Raw genomic sequence first — 21,630 nt, 5'->3', positions numbered from 1 at the left:
CTAACAATATAGAAAACAATATTTGAATTAAAGGAATATGAATTCTGAATCCATGCTCTTAACTACTGCATGGCTCCCTCTCTCACTTTTCTAAGTCTCTACAAAGAGGCAGAGAAAGAAAGTCAAGAAATGAGGTGTTCTACCCTCGAGCAATTGGCATACTTGATTGTGTTTTTACCTGTACGGCAGAAATGGGACCGAATGTGGTCAATCATTCTCTACTAGTTTGAAACGGAAAGCAAGGGGAACATACATAGCTTGAAGGGAAAAATGTGTGTTTGTGTGTGTGTGTGTGTGTGTGTGTGTGTGTGTGTGTGTGTGTGTAGGGGGCATGCTGTGGGTTTATAAGTATTTATGTGCAACTGAATTTACCAAATACTAAGAGAAAAATCAGTATATTTAATTGGAGGAATAACTGAATTCCTGTATTTTGTATTCTGGTCTTTATTCTGGCTGATTACTACAACCTCCTGCTGTCCCAATTCCTTTCTCATTTTAAATTTTTTTACTCTGTGCTTTATGAACAAACTTTGGCAATGGGCATGTTGACACCTTATGATTCAGTTCACTCATAATGGGATTTAAGAGGTTAAATGGGAGGGCATATTGCTACTTCTGTTGTGTTTATGAATTTCCTGAAAGTCTCTGACTTTCCTTGTTTTTCTGAGAGGGTCAGTAGAATCTAGTCTGCAAAAAGAAACCACTATGCATACACAAACCACCACATGCCGTATTTTGTTTCAACTTCACACTACAGTATGATATAGCATTGTAGTCTAATTTACTTCTATATTTTCTTACATATAAATTCTTATCTGTCAGCAAATCATAAGGAGCTGTTATTTTGCTGCTGAGTCCTTAAAGAGCTATTTAAATGAACGCAGGGATCTATCACTTATAGGTTGATAATAAAAGATAATTAGGTAGTAGTGACTGATTAGGTGCCAGGCTAGCTTTGGAATGCTTTTGCCCAATCAGAAAGCTTTAGCCAATGGCATAAAATAAATGCCAGATGACTCTGACAACCCATGTGCTCATTCTATTCTCTTGTTAAGAAATGTGTATCAGGCAACATGCATTCATGATTTGATTTTTTGTGACCTTAGAAGTACTCAAGGTGTGGAACTATAGGACATTTGAAAGTGGGCATTAGGATAACACTGCAGATTTTTTAAAAGCAGGAAAAGAGAATAGTCCAGGAAGTTAAGGAAAGGTGAGGAGCAGTGAGAATGAGAGGAAACAGAAAAAAGCAAGGCAAAGGCAGGAGCCAATGGAAAATAGAAAGTAAGGCAGTTGGTAGGATGAAGAGAAATAAAGATAAAGGCCAGAAAATAGGTGATGTCAAAGGAACCTGTATCCTAGGCTTCATTCTGCTATTGCTCCATTTCTCTCATCCTGAAATGGTAAGGAGATGAAAATGCTGATTACAAGGATTGATCAGTACATTGAAATACCCCACTCTAGAGGTAACCCAGAAGCAGAAAATCTCACATGGTATATACTCACTCATAAGTAGTTATTAGACATATAATATAGGATAAACATAGTAAAATCTGTACTCTCAAAGAAGTTAAAAAACAAGGAAATATTATCAATCCTCATTCAGAAAGACCATTGCAATAGACATTGGAAGCAGGAGAAGAGAGGGAACAGGACAGCCTCCTACCACAGACAGACTCTGAAAGGCTCCACTGATCGAGGTATCAAAGAAGAGGCTGAGACTCATAACCAAGCTTTGGGCATAATGCAGAGAATTTTGTAAAAAATTGGGCATAGACAGACCTAGAGGGGACAGAAGCTCCAAAAGGAGACCAAAAGAACCTAAAGAAAAAACTGGGCCCTGAGGGCCCTGCAGAGACTGATAGCCAACCAAGGACCATCCATGGAGAGGACCTAAAACCTCTGCTCATATGTAGCCCATAACTCATTCTCCAAGTGGGTTCCCTACTAAGGAGAGCCAGGGTTGTTTCTGGCATGGACTCAGTGGCAGGCTCTCTGATCGAGGCCCCCTGGGAGGTACAACCTTGACAGGCCACAGAGGAAGACAATGCAGCCAGTCCTGATGAGACCTGATAGACTGGGGTCAGCTAGAAGGAAAGGAGGACCTCCCATATCAGTGGACTAGAGGAGGGGCATGGGGGAGAAAAAAGAGGAAGTTGGGATTGTGAGGAGATGAGGGAGGGGCACAGCCAGGATACAAAGTGAAAAAAAATGTAATAAATAATAATAATTAATAAAAAATGCAGAAAGAAATACTTTACTCCAATAATATGTATAATTATTGTTTGTTAACCAAGAAATTTAAATTTTGCCATTTGAGGATGAAGTAATTCCTCCTTTTCATCTCTAGAAGGAAAGAAAAGGAAAAGAAAGGGAAGCAAATGTAAAAGGCATGGCAAAAAGGTCACAGGGAACTTCCCAGAGACTGATACTCCAACCAAGGACTATTCATGGAGATAACCTAAAACCCCTGCGCAGATGTAATCCATGGCAGTTTAGTGTCTAAGTGGGTTCCATAGTAATGGGAAGAGGGACTGCCTCTGACACAATCTGATTGGCCTGCTCTTTGATCACCTCCCCCTGAGGGAGGAGCAGCCTTACCAGGCCACAGAAGAAGACAATGCAGCCATTCCTGATGTGATCTGATAGACTAAGATCAGAAGGAAGGAGAGGACCTTCCCTATCAGTGGACTTGGGGAGGGGCATGCATGCAAAAAGGGGAGGAAGGGTGGGATCGGGAGGGGAGGAGGGAGGAGCTTATGGGGGGATACAAAATGAATACAGTGTAATTAATAATAATAATAATAATAATAATACAAAGAAAAAAAGGTCAGCTTAGTTCTTGGAATAAGGTTTAAACCAGTGGGTCTGAAACTTTTGGTTTCAAACCCTTTGGGGTCACATATCAGATACCTTGCACATTAGATATATTTATTATGATTCATGACAGTAGCAAAATTACAGTTATGAATTAACAATGAAAATAATGTTATAGTTGGGAGTCACCATAGCATGAGGAATTGCATTAAAGGGTCGCAGTGTTTGGGGTGTTGATGACTGCTAACTTTTCCTTGGTATAGACAGCCTTGATGAGAATAACTTAGTGTGCTGAGAGGCTCAGCTAAGAATTTTCTGGGCATCTTTTGCTCAGAGTGCCAATGGTTTCTAAAACTGCTGTCGTGACCCCAAGAAACAAATATAAGAAGTCATCTTCAGTATAAAAAACACCCCGATTTTCTTGGTAAATTCGTATTTCAAAAGCTATAAGATAAAAATATACAGCTGGACATTTCAGTGGGCAAATATACAACCACAACCCAAGATTCATTTCTTTACAATGATCTTTGATTTTGATGGACCTAATTTCTTAGCCAACGGCATGGTACTTATTAGTGGAACAGGCCTATGCATCCCTTGGTTATATCCAAACAATTCGAGCCTGTAAGCTCACGGAGGAATGATAAGAAAAATCAATCTGGCCACTTTCTCAGACAACTAGGAATAACGGTTCCTCAAGATCCAGCCATACCACTCCTAGGCTTATACCCAAAAGGGGCTCAAGTACACAATAAAGACATTTGCTCAACCATGTTTGTAGCAGCTTTATTTGTAATAGCCAGAAGCTGGAAACAGCCCAGATGCCCCTCAACTGAAGAATGGATGCAGAAATTGTAGTACATCTACACAATGGAGTACTATTCTGCAATGAAAAATAAGGAAATCATGAAATTTGCAGGTAAATGGTGGGACCTGGAAAGAATCATACTGAGTGACCTGTCCCAGAAGCAGAAAGACACACATGGTATATACTCACTCATATAGACATATAACATAGAATAAACCTATTAAAACCTGTACATCTAAAGAAACTAATTAAGAGAGAGGACCCTGACTAAAATGCCAATCCCCATCCCGAAAGGGAAAGAGGATAGACATTAGAAGAAGAAGAAAACAGGAAACAACCTAGGAACCTGCCACAGAGGTCCTCTGAAAGGCTCTGCCCTGCAGACTATCAAAGCAGACACTGAGACTTATGGCCAACTGTTGGGCAAAATGCAGGAAATCTTATGTAAGAAGTGGGAAATAGTAAGATCTGGAGAGGACAGGAACCCCACAAGGAGAGCAACAGAACCAGAAAATGTGAACACAGGGATCTTTCCAGAAACTCATACTCCAACCAAGTACTATTCATGGAGATAACCTAGAACCCCTGCACAGATGTAGTCCATGGCAGTTAAGTGTCCAAGTGGGTTACATAGTAATGGGAAGAGAGACTGCCTCTGACACAATCTGATTGGCCTGCTCTTCGATCACCTCCCCCTGAGGGGAGAGCAGCCTTACCAGGCCACAGAAGATGACAATGCAGCCACTCCTGATGTGATCTGATAGACTAAGATCAGAAGGAAGGAGAGGAGGACCTCCCCTATCAGTGGACTTGGGGAGGGGCATGCATGAAGAAGGGGGAAGGAAGGTGAGATTGGGAGGCAAGGAGGGAGTGGCTTATGGGGGGATACAAAGTGATTAAACTGTAATTAATAAAAAATAAAAATTAATAAAAAAGAAAAATCACAGGAAACGAGAATCTCTCTGGGCCAACAACGGTTCCTTGATCACCACATTTTTAAACTCTCCCTTTTCCTTGCCTGGTTAGTTTCTTGGATTTTAGTTTACTGGAATCAATTTCTCTCTTGGCTTTCCTCTGGATCATAATTCACAAGTTTGAACTGTCTGCTTCTGTATAATCTAAATGAAACTTGCAGTTTTCCTGTGGCCAAGTCTCATTTTCCTATGCCGAATTCTTAACAACCAATGATTCTTAAGGGCTTCCTATCTTTAACAGGCAATATATTTTTATTAAAAAGAAACACTGTTACTATTCTATAATATTTTACTTATAGTTATCCCAACTCTCCTCTCCTTTTAGGCATAAGTTAAACCATCAAGGGAAGAAGACTGTCAATAACCAAATCAGTAAATCTTTTTGTTCCACAGTGACTTAAAGAAAAAGAAAGGAATGCTCCCAGCTCTCCCTGAAACACATCCAAAACAATATTGACTGAGGGACAGGAAAGTATGCTTCCTTCTCTGGTGTTCAGGAAGATTATGTCTGACTTTAATTCCAAATGAGCAGGTGCCATCAAACGCAGACATTCAGACCCACAGCCCATGTTCCAGTGGTTGGAGGGAACAAGATGAAGTTTGACCCTTGGTTGCTGTTGTTTAGTAGCTAGGGTTTCTCTCATCATGCATAATGGTCTTGAGACATACAAACTCTCTAGAATTTCCCTGGTCATATGAGATAAAGAAGAAAAATGACATGAAGTGTCAATAAAGAGGTAGGAAGTCTCTAAATGTGACAACAGGCCTTTATTTGGATTGTTACCCTTCTTTCTCCACAGTCATGCAGGTAATGCACTCAGTCATATAGTCACACCCATGGAAATATTATGCTCCAGTATAGTCTAGACACTCAGGTCCTGGCTTATTTTAAAGATGAACAACATTTTCAGAAGAGATAAAGTTGAAAAATGTCATAGCATGAAGATATATGCTTAATTAATATTGTTCACTTTTGATACTGCAATAGCTTTAACTGTTAATCTAGAATCATCTGTGAAGAGAATCTCAATGAAAGAATGTCTGTATTTGGTTGAACTATGGACATATCTGTGGGCATTTTCTTTATTACATTATTTGACATGAAAAGACTTACACAGTGAATTGTAGAAGAATGAAGAGAGCTGACTAAGCACTGGCACACAACTATCAATTTACTGCCCTCTTGACTGTAGATATGTTGTTGATCAATGTTTTAAGTCTCTACTGTCCTGACTTCCCCACAATTATAGACTGTATTCTGAAATTGTGAGCCTCAATAAACATTTTCTCCCTTAAGTTGCTTTTGTCAGAATATTTTTATAACAACAGAAAAGAAGCTAAGATATACAGTGTTTCTGGATTCCTAAGTTTGGGGAAGAGAAGAAGATTTCAACTAGGCTTTGATGCTGTTATGATTTCTTAAAGGAAATGGACAAGTATGAGCAGAACAAGTATGTGCTTTCCTGGTTAAACAATTGTGCTCAAAGAGCAATAAACAACTAATTCTCCTTGCAGAAAATGCTCTATTAAGGCCTTAACATAAAGCTTTACCTTTGTCCTATTCCTAGTTTTCACCTTTTCCTAAGGAATGAAGTACGGGGTCCTTGGTATTTCAACTCCACAAAGGACTCCAATGTAAATGCAAGGAAGAAAATAATTAGGATGTGGGGTCCCCTTACCATACCACAGTCTGCTTTTAACACTGGTAACAGTAAATGACTTCCAGTAGCTCAATGTTTGATATACCCTTTTGAGTACTTAAAACAAAGACATGAAGCAAACACTTAAACAGGGATAGAAAATTACACATAAAACAGGATTATAAAAGATTCTAGAGTCTAGGGAGGTCAAAGATGGCAGCCCTGGGAGGACACTGTCTGACAAGCAGGACAGCAGTAACTGCACAGGGACCAACAGACTGAACTGTGGGCCTTAAAACAACAGCAATTGTGTTTCCCAGGTCAGAGGAAACCCCACAGTGTGGGAAGCAATCAGTCCATTCTCAGGTCACCCCGCTAAACCTCTGAAGAGTTCCAGGGTCCTGGCAGGCACTCAGTCACCATCCCAAAGCCACATGCTGGTGTGCTCTGATCACCATCTCAGACTGAACAGTGAACATCACAACACCAGAGACTGGGATTTCCAGTCAAGGGAAAACCCCGCTGTGAAGGAAGAACTTGGGACAGACCTGAGGTAACCCAGAAAAACCCTGAAAAAAGTCCTGGGGTCCTGCAGGTGCTCAGCTGCCAGTACAGAAAACTACCTGCCTGTCTGACTCACAGTCCCAGACAGAACTGTGGGCCCCAGGGAAACAGAGACTGGGTTTCCCTGTTGGGAGGAAAGCCCACAGTGAGTGGAAACATAGGTCTGACCTTAGGACACTCAGCCCTTTTCCCCAAAAAAAAGTTCTCAAGAAAAGTTCCCAGGTTCCATTGCCACCATGGAACCACTTGCCTGCACCTGAGTGCTTTACTCACTGTCCCAGAATGAATTGTGGACCCCAAAACACCACATACTGGGTCTCCCTGTTGGGAGAAAACCCCACGGTGAAAGAAACATCAGATCTGACTTCAGGACACCCAGCTCTGGAAAAGGTTTTGGGTTCCCAAAGGCTCCAAACTCGAGCCTCCTGCTGCATGCATAAGTGTTGAGCTCACCTGCCACTGATTACTGCTTGGGTACTGGAGCACAGAGCTACAACCTCAGACATACAGAAGCCTGAGATTCACAGGATCAACCCCCAAATACTGCTCAAAGGTGCAACCAGTTATCCCTAGCTAAACGGACCATACCACAAAGCTCCTTGGTTCTTCATGAGGACTGCGCCCAGAAAACACAGTGTAAGAGCAGCAGCAGCAGGTCACTAATTCAGAGCAAGAAACCCAGGGTCAGGGCAGCTATATTCATGGCTTCTACTGGTGAGAGGACAGCAACCCTGAATACTAAGGATCACATTTACCACACAAGTTCATATGCCAGAGGTGAGCTATGGCAATTCCTGAAAACCATTGCCAACTTGTTGAACATACCAAAAATGCTGAAGAGGCCTACTTCAGGAACAACCATCTTCCTGCCAAGGGTATTCTCCCCACCCCAGGATTCCAGCAGGCACCAGAAACTAATAGCCAACAACTGAGACAGCCAGATGGGTAGAGGGCAGCGTAAAAGCACAACCAACAAAAGCCAAAGCAATATGGCATCTCTAGAACTCAGTTATCCAGGGGCAAGTAACCCTGTACAATGTAAGTGAAATTCAAGAAGATGGCCTTACATCTATGCTTATGAAGAGGTTAATGGAGGAAACATATAAAATATACAAAGAAACAGAGGAAGATAAAGCCAAACGGATTATGAGGATTATGACTATCTATAAAGAAATAGAGGAAGATAAATTCAAAGAGATTAGGATCATCCATAAAGAAATACAGGAAGATGCAGCCAGTTTATGGCCTTCAAAGAGGAAGTGATTAAATCACTGAAAGAAAGAAAAGAAACAAAGGAATGTTCAAACAAACAGGTGAAAGAATTGAAGGAAAAACAGGAAAATACAGTCAGACAGATGAAGGAAATCAACAAAATGTTTCAAGATCTGAAGATAGAATTGGAAAAATTAAAGAAAACACAAAGAAAGAAAATCATGGAGATGAAGAACTGAGGGAAGAAAACAAGAACTATAGAGATAAGCATAACCAACAGACTACAAGAGATGGAAGAAAGAATCTCAGGTATGGAAGGTACGATGGAAAAATATCAATGTATCCAACAATGAAAATGATAAATCTAAACATTTCTGGACATGAACCATCCAACAAATCCAAGACAACTTAAAAGGCAAAACCTAAGAATAATAGGAATAGAGGAAAAGAAGATTCCCATCTCCAAAGCCCAGAAAATATTTTCAACAAAATCATGGAAAAAAATTTCCCCAACTTAAAGGAGAGGCCTATAAGCACACAAGAGGCCTACAAAACACCTAATAAATTAGACCAGAAAAGAAAATCCTCCCTCCACATAATAATCAAGAACAGTAAGTACACAGAACAAAGAAAGAATACTAAAAGCTGTGAGGGAAAAAAAGTCAAGTAACATACAATGGCAAACCCAACAGAATCACACCTGACTTCTCAACAAAGACTATGAGCCATAAGGGCCTGGAAGGATATCACACAGGACTTAACACAGATGTTAGCCCAGGCTACTATACCCAGCAAAACTCTTAGTCATAATAGATGGAGAAAACAAGATATTCAACGACAAAAATATTACAGAAGATAGTACAAGTTAATACATGCCCCAAGAAAACTAACTACTTACAGGAAAAAAAATAACCTCACTACAGAAAAACTAAAAATAGCCAAGCACAGAAACACACTAACACAACCAACATCAAAATCAAAGGATATAACAGCCGCTGATCATTAATCTCCCTCAAAATCAATGAACTCAACTCTCCAATAAAAAGACACAGACTAGCAGAATGAATGTGTAAACAAGACCCAACAATCTTCTTTTATGCAATAAACACATCTAAGTCACAAAGATAGACATTATCTGAGAGTAAAAGGCTGGAAGATGGTTTTCCAAGCAAATGGGACTAAGAATCAAGCAAGAATAGCCATTCTAATATCTAATAAAATAGACTTTCAACCAAATTTAATTAAAAGAGATGTGGAAGGGCACTTCATACTCATCAAAGAAAAATTCCACCAAGAAGACATCTCAATTCTGAACATATATGCCCCAAATACAAAGACACCCACATTTGGAAAAGAAACTTTAATAAAACTTAAAAGACATATAGATCTCCACACATTAATAGTGGGAGACTTCAACACCCTTCTCTCAACAAAGGACAGGTCAACAAAATTGAAATTAAACAAAGAAAACAAGACTCTAACAGAGGACATGAATCAAAGGGAACTAACAGACATCTACAAAACTTTTCACATGAACACAAAAGAATTTACCTTCTTTTCAGCAACTTTTGGAACATTCTCCAAAAGAGACCATATGTTTGATAACAAAGCAAGTTTCAACAGATACAAGAAGACTGAAATAATCCTGTGTATCCTATGAGACCACCATGGACTAAAGCTAGAACTTAACAGCAACAGAGATAGCAAAAAGCCTGGAAACTGAACAACTCACTACTCAATTACAGCTGGGTCAGGGAAGAAATAAAGAAATTAAAGTCTTCGTAGAATTCAATGAAAATGAAGGCACAAGATACCCAAACTTATGGGACACAATGAAAGCAGTGTTAAGAAGAAAGTTCACAGCACTAAGTTCCTTCAAGAAAAAATGCGAAACATTTCATTCAAGCAACTTAATGGCTCACCTGAAAGCCCTAGGGGGAAAAAAAAAGAAACAGACATGCCGAAGAGGAGTAGACTGTTGGAAATAATCAAACTCAGGGCTGAAATCAATAAATTAAAAACAAATAAAACAATTCAAAGAATCAATGAAACCAAGAGCTGGTTCGTTGAGAAAAATCAACAAGATAGACAAACCTTTAGCTTAAATAACTAAAAGGCAGAGAAACACTATCCAAATTAACAAATCAGAAGTGAAAATGGGGACATAACAACAGACACTGAAGAAACCCAAACAATCATTAGGGTTTACTTCAAAAGCCTATATGCTACAAAATTTGAAAATCTAAATGAAATGGACAATTTTCTTGATCGATTCCACTTACCATAGCTAAATCAAGATCAGGTAAATAAATTAAACAAGCCTATATCCCCTAAGGAAATAGAAGCTGTCATCAAGAGTCTCCCATCCAAAAAACAAGTTCAGGGTAAGATGGTTTCAACGCAGAATTCTCCCATACCTTCAAAGAAGAGCTAACACCAATATTCTTCAAAGTATTCCACAAAATAGAAACAGAAGGAATATTTCCAAACTCATTCTATGAAGCCACAGTCACCTTGATACCCACATCTCCCAAAGACCCAACAAAGAAAATTTCAGGCAATCTCCCTTATGAACATTGATGCAAAAATACTCAACAAAACACTCTCAATCGAAATCCAAGAACACATCAAAGATATCCACCATGAACAAATAGGCTTCATCCCAGCTATACAGGGATGGTTCAGTATATGGAAAATCATCAATGTAATCCACCATATAAAACAAACTGAAAGAAAAAAAAAAACACATGATAATCTCCTTAGATGCTAAAAAACCATTTGATAAAATCCAACATTCATTTATGTTTAAAGTCCTGGAGCAATCAGGAATACAAGGCACTTATATAAACATAGTAAAGACAATATACAGCAAGCCTATAGCCAACATCAAAATAAATGTAGAGGAACACAAATCAATCCCACTGAAATCAGGGACAAGGCAAGGCTGCCCACTCTCTCCATATGTTTTCAACAAAGTACTTGAAGTCCTTGCTAGAGCAATAAGACAATTAAAAGACATCAAGGGGATTCACTTCTGAAAGGAAGAAGTCAAAGTATCACTATTTGATAGTTATATGATATGTTGGTATTCATGAGTGACCTCAAAAATCCTACCAGGGATCTCCTACATCTGATGAAAGCCTTCAGCAAAGTAGTTAGATAAAAAATTAACTCAGAAAAAAATCAGTAGCCCTTCTGTATACAATAGACAAATGGGCTGAAAAAGAAATTAGGGAAACAAAGCCCTTCACAATAGCCACAAAGGACATAAAGTACCTTGGTGTGACCCTAACCAAGCAAGTCAAAGAGTGTTCTCTGAAGAAAGAAATAGTAGAAGATATCAGAAGTTACAAAGAACTCCCATGCTCATGGCTTGGCAGGATTAACATAGTAAAAATGGCCACCTTACCAAAAGCAGTCTACAGATCCAATGCCATTCCCATGATATTACCAACACAATTCTTTACAGACCTAGAAAGAAAAATTCTCGACTTCATATGAAATAACAAGAAACCCAGAATAGCTAAAATAATCTTCTACAATAAAAGACCTTCTGGAGGTATCTCCATCCCTGATCTCAAGCTGTACTATAGAGAATCAGTAATAAAAACTGCATAGTACTGGCATGGAAACTGGCTGGTGGATCAAGGGAATTGAATAGAAGACACAGAAATAAACCCACACACTTACAGACATCTGATTTTTTGACAAAGATGCTTAAAGCATACAATGGAAAAAAAAGATAGCATCTTCAACAAATGGTACTGGTCTAACTGGATGAATGTCTACATGTAGAAAAATGCAAATGATTCCATTCTTATCACCCTGCACAAAACTAAAATCCAACTGGATCAAAGACCTCAATATAAAAACAGACACAGTAAATCTGTTAGAAGAAAAAGTGTGGAAGAGGCTTGAACTCATTGTCACAGGAGACAGCTTCCTGAAGAGAACACCAAAAGCACAGGTTCTAAGATAAACAATCAATAAATGGGACCTCATGAAACTGAAAAGCTTCTGTAAAGTAAAGGACAGTGTCTTCAGAACAAAAAGCCTAAAGATTGGGAAAAGATCTTTACCAATCCTACATGTGACAGAGGGCTGATATCCAGAATATATAAAGAATTCAAGAAGTTAAATAACAAATCAAATAATCTAATTTAAAAAGGGAGTGCAGAGCTAAACAGAGAATTCAAATTAGAAGAATACTGAATGGCAGAGAAACACATAAATGCTCAACATCCTTAGTTATCAGGGAAATGAAAATCAATACAACCCTTAGATTTCACCTTACACCCGTCAGAATGGCTAAGATCAAAACTCAAGTGACAATACCTGCTGGACAGGATGTGGAGAAAGAGGAACCCTCCTCCATTGCTGGTGGGAATGTAAACTTGTACAGTCACTTCGGAAATCTATCTGGCATTTTCACAGACATTTTAGGAATAGTGCTACAAGATCCAGCTATAGCACTCCTAGCATATATTCATATGATACTCAAGTGTACAAGAAGGACATTTGCTCAACAATGTTCATATTAGCTTTATTTGTTATAGCCAGAATCTGGAAACAACCCAGATGTCCCTCAGTTGAGAAATGATACAGAAATTGTGGCACATTTACACAACGGAATATTACTCAGCAATTAAAAACAAGAAAATCATGAAATTTGCAGGCAAATGGTGGGAACTAGAAAAGATCATCCCGAGTGAGGTATCCCTGAAGCAGAAAAGACACACATGGTATATACTCACTTATAAGTGGATATTAGACATATAAGATAAACATACTAAAATCTGTACATCTAAAGAAGCTAATCAAGAAGAAAGACCCTGGATAAGATGCTCAATCCTCATTCAGAAAGGCAAACTGGATGGACATTGGAAGAGGGAGAAAACAGGGAACAAGATAGGAACACCTACCACAGAGGGCTTCTGAAAGACTCTACCCAGCAGGGTATCAAATCAAAGGCTGAGACTCAGAGCCAAACTTTTGGCAGAGTGCAGGGAATCTTATGAAAGAAGGGGAGGATAAAATGACCTGGAGGAGCAGGAGCTCCACAAGCAGAGCAATAGAATCAAAAAAATTCTGGGCACAGGGTTCTTTTCTGTGACTGATATTCCAGCGAAGGACCATTCACGGAGATAACTTAGAATCCCTACACAGATGTAGCTTATGGCAGTTTAGTGTCTAAGTGGGTTCCTAGTAATAGGAACAGAAACTGTCTCTGACATGAACTCAGTGGCCTGCTCTTTGTTCACCTTCCCCTAAGGGGTGTGGAGTCTTACCAGGCCACAGAGGAAGACAATGCACCCAGTCCTAATGAGACCTGATAGACTAGGATCAGATAGTATGGGAGGAGGTCCTCCCCTATCAGTGGACTGGGAGAGGGGCATGGGAGGAGAAAACAGAGGGAGGGTGAGATTGGGAGGGGACGAGGGTAGGGGCGGCTACAGCTGGGAAACAAAGCAAATAAACTGTGATTAATAAAAATAAATAAATTGATTTAAAAAAAAATAAAATGTTCTGTATGGACTTCAAGTGGACATCAGTGAAACCTTTCACAAGTACCAAAAGCCATTACAGCTCAATAAAAACAATCTTAACATGTGTGTAAACTTAATTTTAAAAAAAATAGTAATTCTTTTGTGTTGGTGAGCAAAACAAAAGTATGGCTTGGAAGAAATTAGTATCTCCTCACTTAGAATCAAGTCTACGTGATAACAATTGTTAGCAAAATATATTATCTGTTAACAGAAAAGGTGGTTATCAACAAAAGCTTGATCTTTGATTTGTATAGTCATAGAGAAAGTTGATTTTTTTAAAAAAAATTCCAGTTACTTTGGCAAACAGGAGGAATGGGGCACTTAATTATTGGTGGCTGCATGAAAATGCCCATGGGTTCCAGAACAACATGTCCAAGGCCAATTACATTGCTTAGAAAGATTTCAGGCACTTGGGGTTGGGGGCAGGGTGGCAATGAGAAGGCTGTCTCCTCTCTGCCCCTGGAAGTGTTTTCAACATCATAACATCAGTACAGGCAATTAATCTCTGCACTTTTAAAAGCAGTTTATGAGCAAATTAGGTCAATTTATTTACATTTTTAAAATTTCAATTTTTACTTTACTAGGTAAAAGAAGTAGTCAATTTTTTGTGCTACATGTACATCAGCAATCAGTATTGACATTTAATTTGCTCAGTTGCATCCAGCACAATGAAAACACAACTCACCAGGAAATGCAAGCACCATTGTAATGCACAGCCCAAGACTGCATCTTGAATCTGCTGTTTAATGTTACATCTTTATGGTAACTATATTGAACTCTACAGAGTTCTCCATTCCACAGGAGCTAGTCAATGTGATAAGAGTTCTTTGGAGGAATACTGAATCCATTAAATTATTGAGTAAAAACAAGAAATGTATTTTTTCCTCATGTTCATGAATTATTACATACATTTTCTACAATGAGCTAAACATGGTGATGTGACTTATATACATTATTCATGATTTTCCTGTGGATTCAGTAAGATGGATATTATCACTATTCAGAGAAAAGAAACATATTTAGGAAAGTTTTTACATGACTTGCAAAATGATTCCAAGCTTTTCAGTTACATAGTCAGGCCATATTTGGATCTGCCTGACTACTTCACTGAGTTTTGCCCATCCCCGCCCCCCACAAGTGCATGCCACTCTTTATAGTACCATTTTATCTTCTGCTCACTCCCTTATACTTCCATCTGTCTTAAAGCCTACAAATAGTGAGCTGGTGGTAGATGGGGATAATTGTAAAGAAAGAATTGGGTGCTCTTGCATATCTCTCCTAAAGTTGCATGGTTTTCTAGTTCCCAACAGTATGCCTCAGCATCCAGGAAAAGAGTCAGCTCCCTACAGTGTCAGACTGTATCTTTCTGTCTCTAACCTTCCCATGGGTTCAGGGAACAGATTTTTCAAGTCCCAAATAAGGGCATCTAGGCTAAACATGAGGCCAGCACATTTACAAGCAAGGCTTAAAAGTATTTCTGGTGACTAGAAAAAAAAAAAAAAGAGCTTCAGAGTCAGAGTCAGTCTGGCTCAAGCAGACTAGTTGATTACTTACCCGAAGGCCGATCCCATAAAGAGAGTAAGGCACAAAGTTAATCAGTCTTTATCAGTGGAATTCAACAAGGCGGTCTTTCTGACAGCTCCTTTTGTCATAGTCTTAGTATAGGCTTCCTGCATTATGTGGTTTACCAATATGCAAGTACTTGTTTTGGTAGAAGGCTGTGGATTCTAAGAGACAAGCTATTAATTCTGAGTTCTGATGTCAGGCTAGAAGATGCCTATAGAGATTACAACTGGTTTCCTTTTTCTCTAGTAATTAGCAGTCTAGCCAAAGAGAGATCAATTATGACTGGGGAGCAGAAGAGAGCAATAAATGCATGACTGAGACCAGTTGCCTTACAGAGCCATTTCACATTCTCCAGGCTGTAAATCTCTCAGCAGAAGGCAGAAGGCAAAATAGCTGTAATCCGTTTAGTGCCACTAAAACCTTGAAGACTTGGAGGAGGAAATCCAAAGAAACAACAGACCTGATACATTCTTTCACTGCTGTTTCTTAATAGGCAAAGGTAGTTAAACAATAAGGAAAAGTCCTCGTAATGATCCCGATGCACTGTGCCACAGGTCAGGGTTGGACTTGATGAAATGCACAAAGGTCTAACCCACAAATGGTGGGAAAATGCCCCTTCTTCTCCACTCTGCCCTACAGGCAGCTAATCAATGCCTATGTCTCACCTGCAGATTGCTCTGTGAAACAAGCCTAACAGTCCGGAGCATTCGTTAGGGCATTCATTTGTAGCTGTTGTTTTCTAATCAGTGTAGGGACTAGGATCAATGGCCAAGTACCAGAATGTCATCAAAAGGAGAAAGAATTAGAGAAGGTTTCTCACTCTATATTGGAAGTATGACTCACAATTTCAAAATTTTCAATTGCAGACCCAAGTAGATGTTTACAAGATTTCTTTGCATATACAGAAAACCACATGCATTTGGCTTGAATATAGATTTTGCAAACCTAATGAGAATAGACTTAACTGACCACTAAGGGAAGTGGGTTTTGTATGCCAAGGATAAAACACAGCATCAGACTCTTCCCGACAATGGTTATGGCATTGATGCTGTGTGTGAGTTTTAAGAGTAAGTTTGCGGGCGGTAGATCGCTACAGTCCTGGTGAGAGGATTGGTGGTGAGCTCTTCGGCTTTGGTTCCTGATATGCACCGAACAAATTTTAGACCCCCAACTCCTCCATAACCCTGCCTGGGGGTTGGAGGTTGGGGTGTCGGAAGCAGCTTTCGGGGTGCCCTGGACGGGGGGGGGAAGGGGATGCCGTTCTCCCAGCAGTGCGGACCCTAGGCTGGGCTGTATGAGAGCAGCCAGTCTCCTTGCCACTGAGGCTGCTACTCAGGGCCCCGCTTCAGGTCTCCATACCCAGGGAACTACCCAGGCTCCTACTCCAGGTCCCCGGAGGGGTCCCAGCATCAGTTCAGTTACTCCCCAGGGCAGCAGCAGACCTACCTCCACCTAAAGACAATAGCTAGCATCTGCAGAGCTCTTACTGTAATGGCAGGTGTGATACTAAAATTCCCTTTACATGGACTATTTAATGCTTTGCGAGGTGACATACTAAATTGGGCCAATTTTCCAGATGAGTGCACTGAGGTGTAAAGAAATTAAGATTACCATGAGTGGCGGGACTATAGTTCTCTGTTCCACACAAATTGTTTCTTTTAGCCAGTATACCCTATTCATATATAAACTTACTTAATCCTCCATGTTTTTTTTTTCCCCTAGAGTTTTTTTGTCAGTTATTGTCAGTAAATAATCTTGAATTCCTAGGGGGAGGACAGTGACTGATTTCCTACTGTTGTATGGTTCCTCTAGACTGTACTCTATGGGCATTTTCCTACAATTGTCCTTCCCTCGTTTTTGCTTTCTTGCTCTTTTTATTTACTCGTTATCATTTTTTTTTCAGGCTATATTTACATCCACTCCAAGTTCTCTTGAAGGGAAATCGAGAATCGAAGATTGTGGAGATTTTCCTTTTCAGTAAATGCAAGGCAATCAGTAACTCTTTGGCTAACAACTTGGATCTATGGTGCTTGCAAACTTGAATATGTTCACCGAGCTGAATCCCTTCGAGCTGGAGTTAATAAGTACAGGAAATTTTCATGTGATATAAAAGCTCTAGGATTTTAAAACCTATCAGGTTAAAAATTAGGTTTCCAGGAAAAAGCGACTACAATTAATTGAAACACTACTTGTACTGGATTTATTTGCATTTAATAGCTGCATCATTATCATATTAGAAGCTGAAAAGTGTTTAAGGTAATAGCAAACTTTTTAAAACGAAATATGGTAATTTTAGTAATTTTTGTTTGTTTGTTTTATCCTTTTGAGACAGGGTTTCTTTCTGTGTAGCTTTGGCTGTCCTGAACTTCTTTGTAGATCAGGCTGTCCTCGAACTCACAATGATCTTCCTGCCTCTGCCTTCCTGAGTGCTCAAATTAAAGGTGTGTGCCACCATGCCCAGCTGGTTTTATCAATTCTTAAAAGCAGTAGATTAAAGAAAACAAGAAATTTGGAACTGAATATATTGACTTTCAATTGACAACTTTTAATATCCACTAATATTTAACTCAGAGAAAGTACCAATTATGTCTATTAGACCTTTTGTTTTAACTGATGATTCTTTTTTTCCTAAAGGGTTCTCCAAGGACATCTACACCATTTGGATCAGGGCGTCATAGAGAAAAAAGAATGTCTAATGAGTTGGAAAGTTGTTTTAAGCCTTCAATTCTTGAAGACCCTTGGGCTGGCCTAGAACCGGTATCTGTAGTGAATATAAGCCAACATTATAGCAATACGCAAACATTCACAGGCAAAAAAGAAAGATGCTTTTCCTAACATTTCTGAGATTCAGCTGGAAGCCTCATGTGTCAGGAACACCTTGGACAGAACTTTTAGCTGAGCCCAAAGGTGATGAATTTTCATAATGATTACTATATCTCAAGTGTTGTTGGGACTAGAGAAGATGACAGGATAATGTGCAGTATTTAGCTATCTGGGAGCGTGTACCACATTCAGAGCACAGTTGTCTTATATAACATTTCCAAGATAACAGACGCTGGTTTTTTCAATGTTTTAAAAGAAAACGTTTTATATTCCTTAAAAAAAAAAGAAAAAAAAAAAGAGTAGATTTGCATCTGTGCTTATTTCCATTTAACAATAATCTCATGTCCTTTATGCATACTAAATAAAGCGTCTGGCTTACTGTGAAGATCTTCATGTCCCAATACTTTCTGACCCACTTCTACATTAAGCAAGTGCTTCTTTTATATTTCTTTGACTCTTACCCTCAGGATCAACTGCATCTCTCTGAGTAAAGCCGGTAAGGTTAGGCTACAAGGTGGAGGTTTTGATATGTTTTTGTTTTTTTCTTTGCAGACGCAGCTGAACTAGTTGAGGATCAAATCTCTAATTACATGGTAGAAAACTGAATTCTCAAACCTTAATTCTCTAATCCAATTTTCATTCATTTTCTATTTGACTGCCTTCTAATTAAGCTTGTGATCTCACCAGGCTGGTGCTATGTCTATGTCTGTTTCATTCAATGTCAACCAAGCTGTTCTTGCTCAATGAATCATTGCTGATAACAAAGACAAAAAAATCCAACTTAAAAAATGATAACCATTCTGGGAATGTATTGTTTTACTTCTCTAGTAATTATAAAACAAGGGTTTCGTAGGTAAAAATGCCCTTTCTTCCCACATCTTTTCTTTCATCCATTTCTACAGTTTTATAGTAGAAAGCTGCATACTAACAAACAATGACAATAAAGGCTCTTGCTGTTAAAAGGACTGAGAACAAAGCATTTCCATCTCAGAGCAATTTATACATTATAATTTGTCATCTTTGTTTTACTTGTTTCAATAAGCACCAGTTCTGACCAGTTCGGAGGAATCATAAAATGTATGTTTCCTTCTTCCCCCTTTTTTTGGGGGGGATGGGTAGAAAGTACCTGAATTTTCCTGACTTACCCTGAGTGGATTTTCATTAAGGTAAGGGGGTTCACCTTCCACCATTTCAATGGCCATGATTCCCAGAGACCAGATATCAACCTTTGGTCCATAAGCTTTTCGAGTTACCACCTCAGGTGCCATCCAATAGGGAGTTCCCACCATAGTGCTTCGTTTACTTTGCTCAGGAGTGATTTGGGCACAGAACCCGAAATCAGCTATAGAGAAGAAAAATCTATTAAAATGAGCCCAAATAATTTTTTGCAATAGTTTATTTCCCCATGTTGGTGAACTTTCCTTTAATGTTAAAATGAGTTCTCACAATTGCTTAGCTCATATCCTGATACTTTCTTGACCTCTAAGATAGTTCTGATTTTAAAGGGGTCTGAACCAATTGAAAGTGATGGCATTTTCAGTAGGCTTCCATATAGTTTCCTCCTGATATTTTCTTATATATTTACAGGACTTTTCCATCCATCCACTATGGATGCCACTAGAAAATCTGAAATATTAATTTCCAATAAATCTTGGCCCAATCTCTAGTAAGAGACTATCAGACAGATTTTTAATTCAAGTTAAGCTCAAAATGTTTTAAGATAAATCATTTTTAGTCGCCATTATCTTCTCAAGGTAGACAGTAGAACAGCTGAAATTCCCTAATATTTTTTTTCATGTTATAGTAAGTCTTTATATATTTGGTTGATTGAACTTAAGGAGACCATATCTTATATAGCACAGTTTTTTTTTCTTTTGGAAATTCTAACATCATATTTATTTTATTATTAATTATTAGTATTTTCTTAAATATCTGAATCAAAATACCTACTCAATTTAACTGAACCATCCATCCCGAGAAGAATATTGTCACTCTTTATGTCTCTATGGATCACTTGGTTTGAGTGTAAGAAATCCAAAGCTTGGAGGCACTATTGGATCAGAAAAAAAAGTTCTAATTATATCACCAAAAAAATTTCTTTTTAATTCTACATCTCATTTCCAGGAAAATTTTGGGAAGGGTTGAGATTTTATATTGTTAAGTGAAATTGAGTACTGAATGCTTTAACACCATTTTCAAACCACATTACTATTTACAAGAGTAATGATACTTAATCTTATGTATGAGAGCTCCCATGCAACACTATAGACTAAACCACAAAGAGGATGACGCAATGAACAATACTAGTCATTACTACAGTACATTTGACCAGTTAACATAATCATGCTTTGTCTAGTTTTCTAGATGGTATGGATTGAAAGGCAGCCAGTTCTAAAGTAACGAAATGTACTTGTTTGGAAATGTCTTCGTCTTGTATTACTGAAATATACAGTATGCAGGCTCAAGTAGACTATCCTACTAAGTGAATATCAACTTGATTTATGACATAGGAAGAAACATGATTTGTTGCTTTATCTCTATGTTTTGAGTAGGAGAAATGGGAAGGAGGAAGGGCAAAGAATGAGGAAATTGAAAAGAACCATGTAAACAGAAACATTAGCTAATGTTACTTAGCTTGGTTATACTATCATTAGTTTTCCTTCAATTTTTTATTAATTACACTTTATTCACTTTGTATCCCCCCATGAACACCTTCCTCCTCCCCTCCCAGTCCCACCTTCCCTCTCCCTTCTCTATTAGTTTTCAAGTCTCCATTTCACTTTGTAGAAAATTTCACAATGAGCCTCACTGAAAAGTGTATGTTGTAAAAACAATATTGATCAAAATAATAGAATAAAATATCACTGAATCATCTAGAAGCTAAACTCACTAGCTCTTATCTCTTTTCATAAATAACAGCTTTTCCAGGCCCACTGGAGGCCTATAAGGAATATTCACAGAATACTGTGAAAGCAATTACTTTCTGTGGTTAGGGAAATCTGTGTTTAAATTGATTTCTAGGGACTGTGAGAGGGCTGAACAGGTCACAACACTTGATGCCATGCTTTACAATTTGAGCTCAATTCCCAGGACCCACAGGATTGAAGTAGAGAACTGAATCTCAAAGGTTGTTCTCTGATATCCATACGTACACATATTACAGTAACATGCATGCACACCACACACACACACACACACACACCCTTTGTTGCTATGTTTCACAATTTGTGCTCAATTTCCAGTAGAGAACTGAGTCTCAAAGGTTGTATTTTGGTATCTACATGTACACACAGTACACCCCCACACATGCATGCGCATACACACGCAAACAAATAAATGTATTAAAATAAAAAATGTATTATCCATATTCTACATAATATGGGAACATTATATAGTCTGTATTTTATGGAGCTCATATTTAACATGCAGAACACAATAATTATGTTGTAAAATTCCCACAGATAATAAAGGCATTCCATGTGAACATCACAATTGGCCATGCTCATTGGCATTACTACATATAAACATAGGTACAGTGTCTCCTGAATCATACATCAGTACTTAAAAAGCCACAAAGATGCAACTAAATAAGAGTCTGGCAAAAAGTAATGCAAGTACATGGCACTACGTTATAGTTTAATGTTATTTTGATGCTAGGAATATTCTCAATAACCAATAAG

The 21,630-nt window shown here is 38.6% G+C and overlaps 1 protein-coding gene and 1 pseudogene across 11 annotated transcripts in view; one reads left to right on the top strand and one right to left on the bottom strand.

Annotated features, from left to right (window-relative positions):
- The window catches only part of Pak3 (p21 (RAC1) activated kinase 3), a 320,956-nt gene that overhangs the window by 14,494 nt on the left and 284,832 nt on the right, over positions 1–21,630 (bottom strand). For all 11 annotated transcript variants that reach the window (XM_060375414.1, XM_060375412.1, XM_060375420.1 and 8 more), the window contains 2 exons: positions 19,901–20,000; positions 19,096–19,292 (listed from right to left, as the gene is read on the bottom strand). In XM_060375414.1, coding sequence (XP_060231397.1) covers positions 19,096–19,292; positions 19,901–20,000 — 297 coding nt within the window. The remainder of the gene's footprint in view (positions 1–19,095; positions 19,293–19,900; positions 20,001–21,630) is intronic.
- On the top strand, positions 16,271–17,962 carry LOC110542692 (M-phase-specific PLK1-interacting protein-like; annotated as a pseudogene).

This window comes from Meriones unguiculatus, chromosome X, assembly GCF_030254825.1.
Source record: "Meriones unguiculatus strain TT.TT164.6M chromosome X, Bangor_MerUng_6.1, whole genome shotgun sequence".
NCBI lineage: Eukaryota > Metazoa > Chordata > Mammalia > Rodentia > Muridae > Meriones > Meriones unguiculatus.
This window is presented reverse-complemented; position numbering and strand designations above follow the sequence as displayed.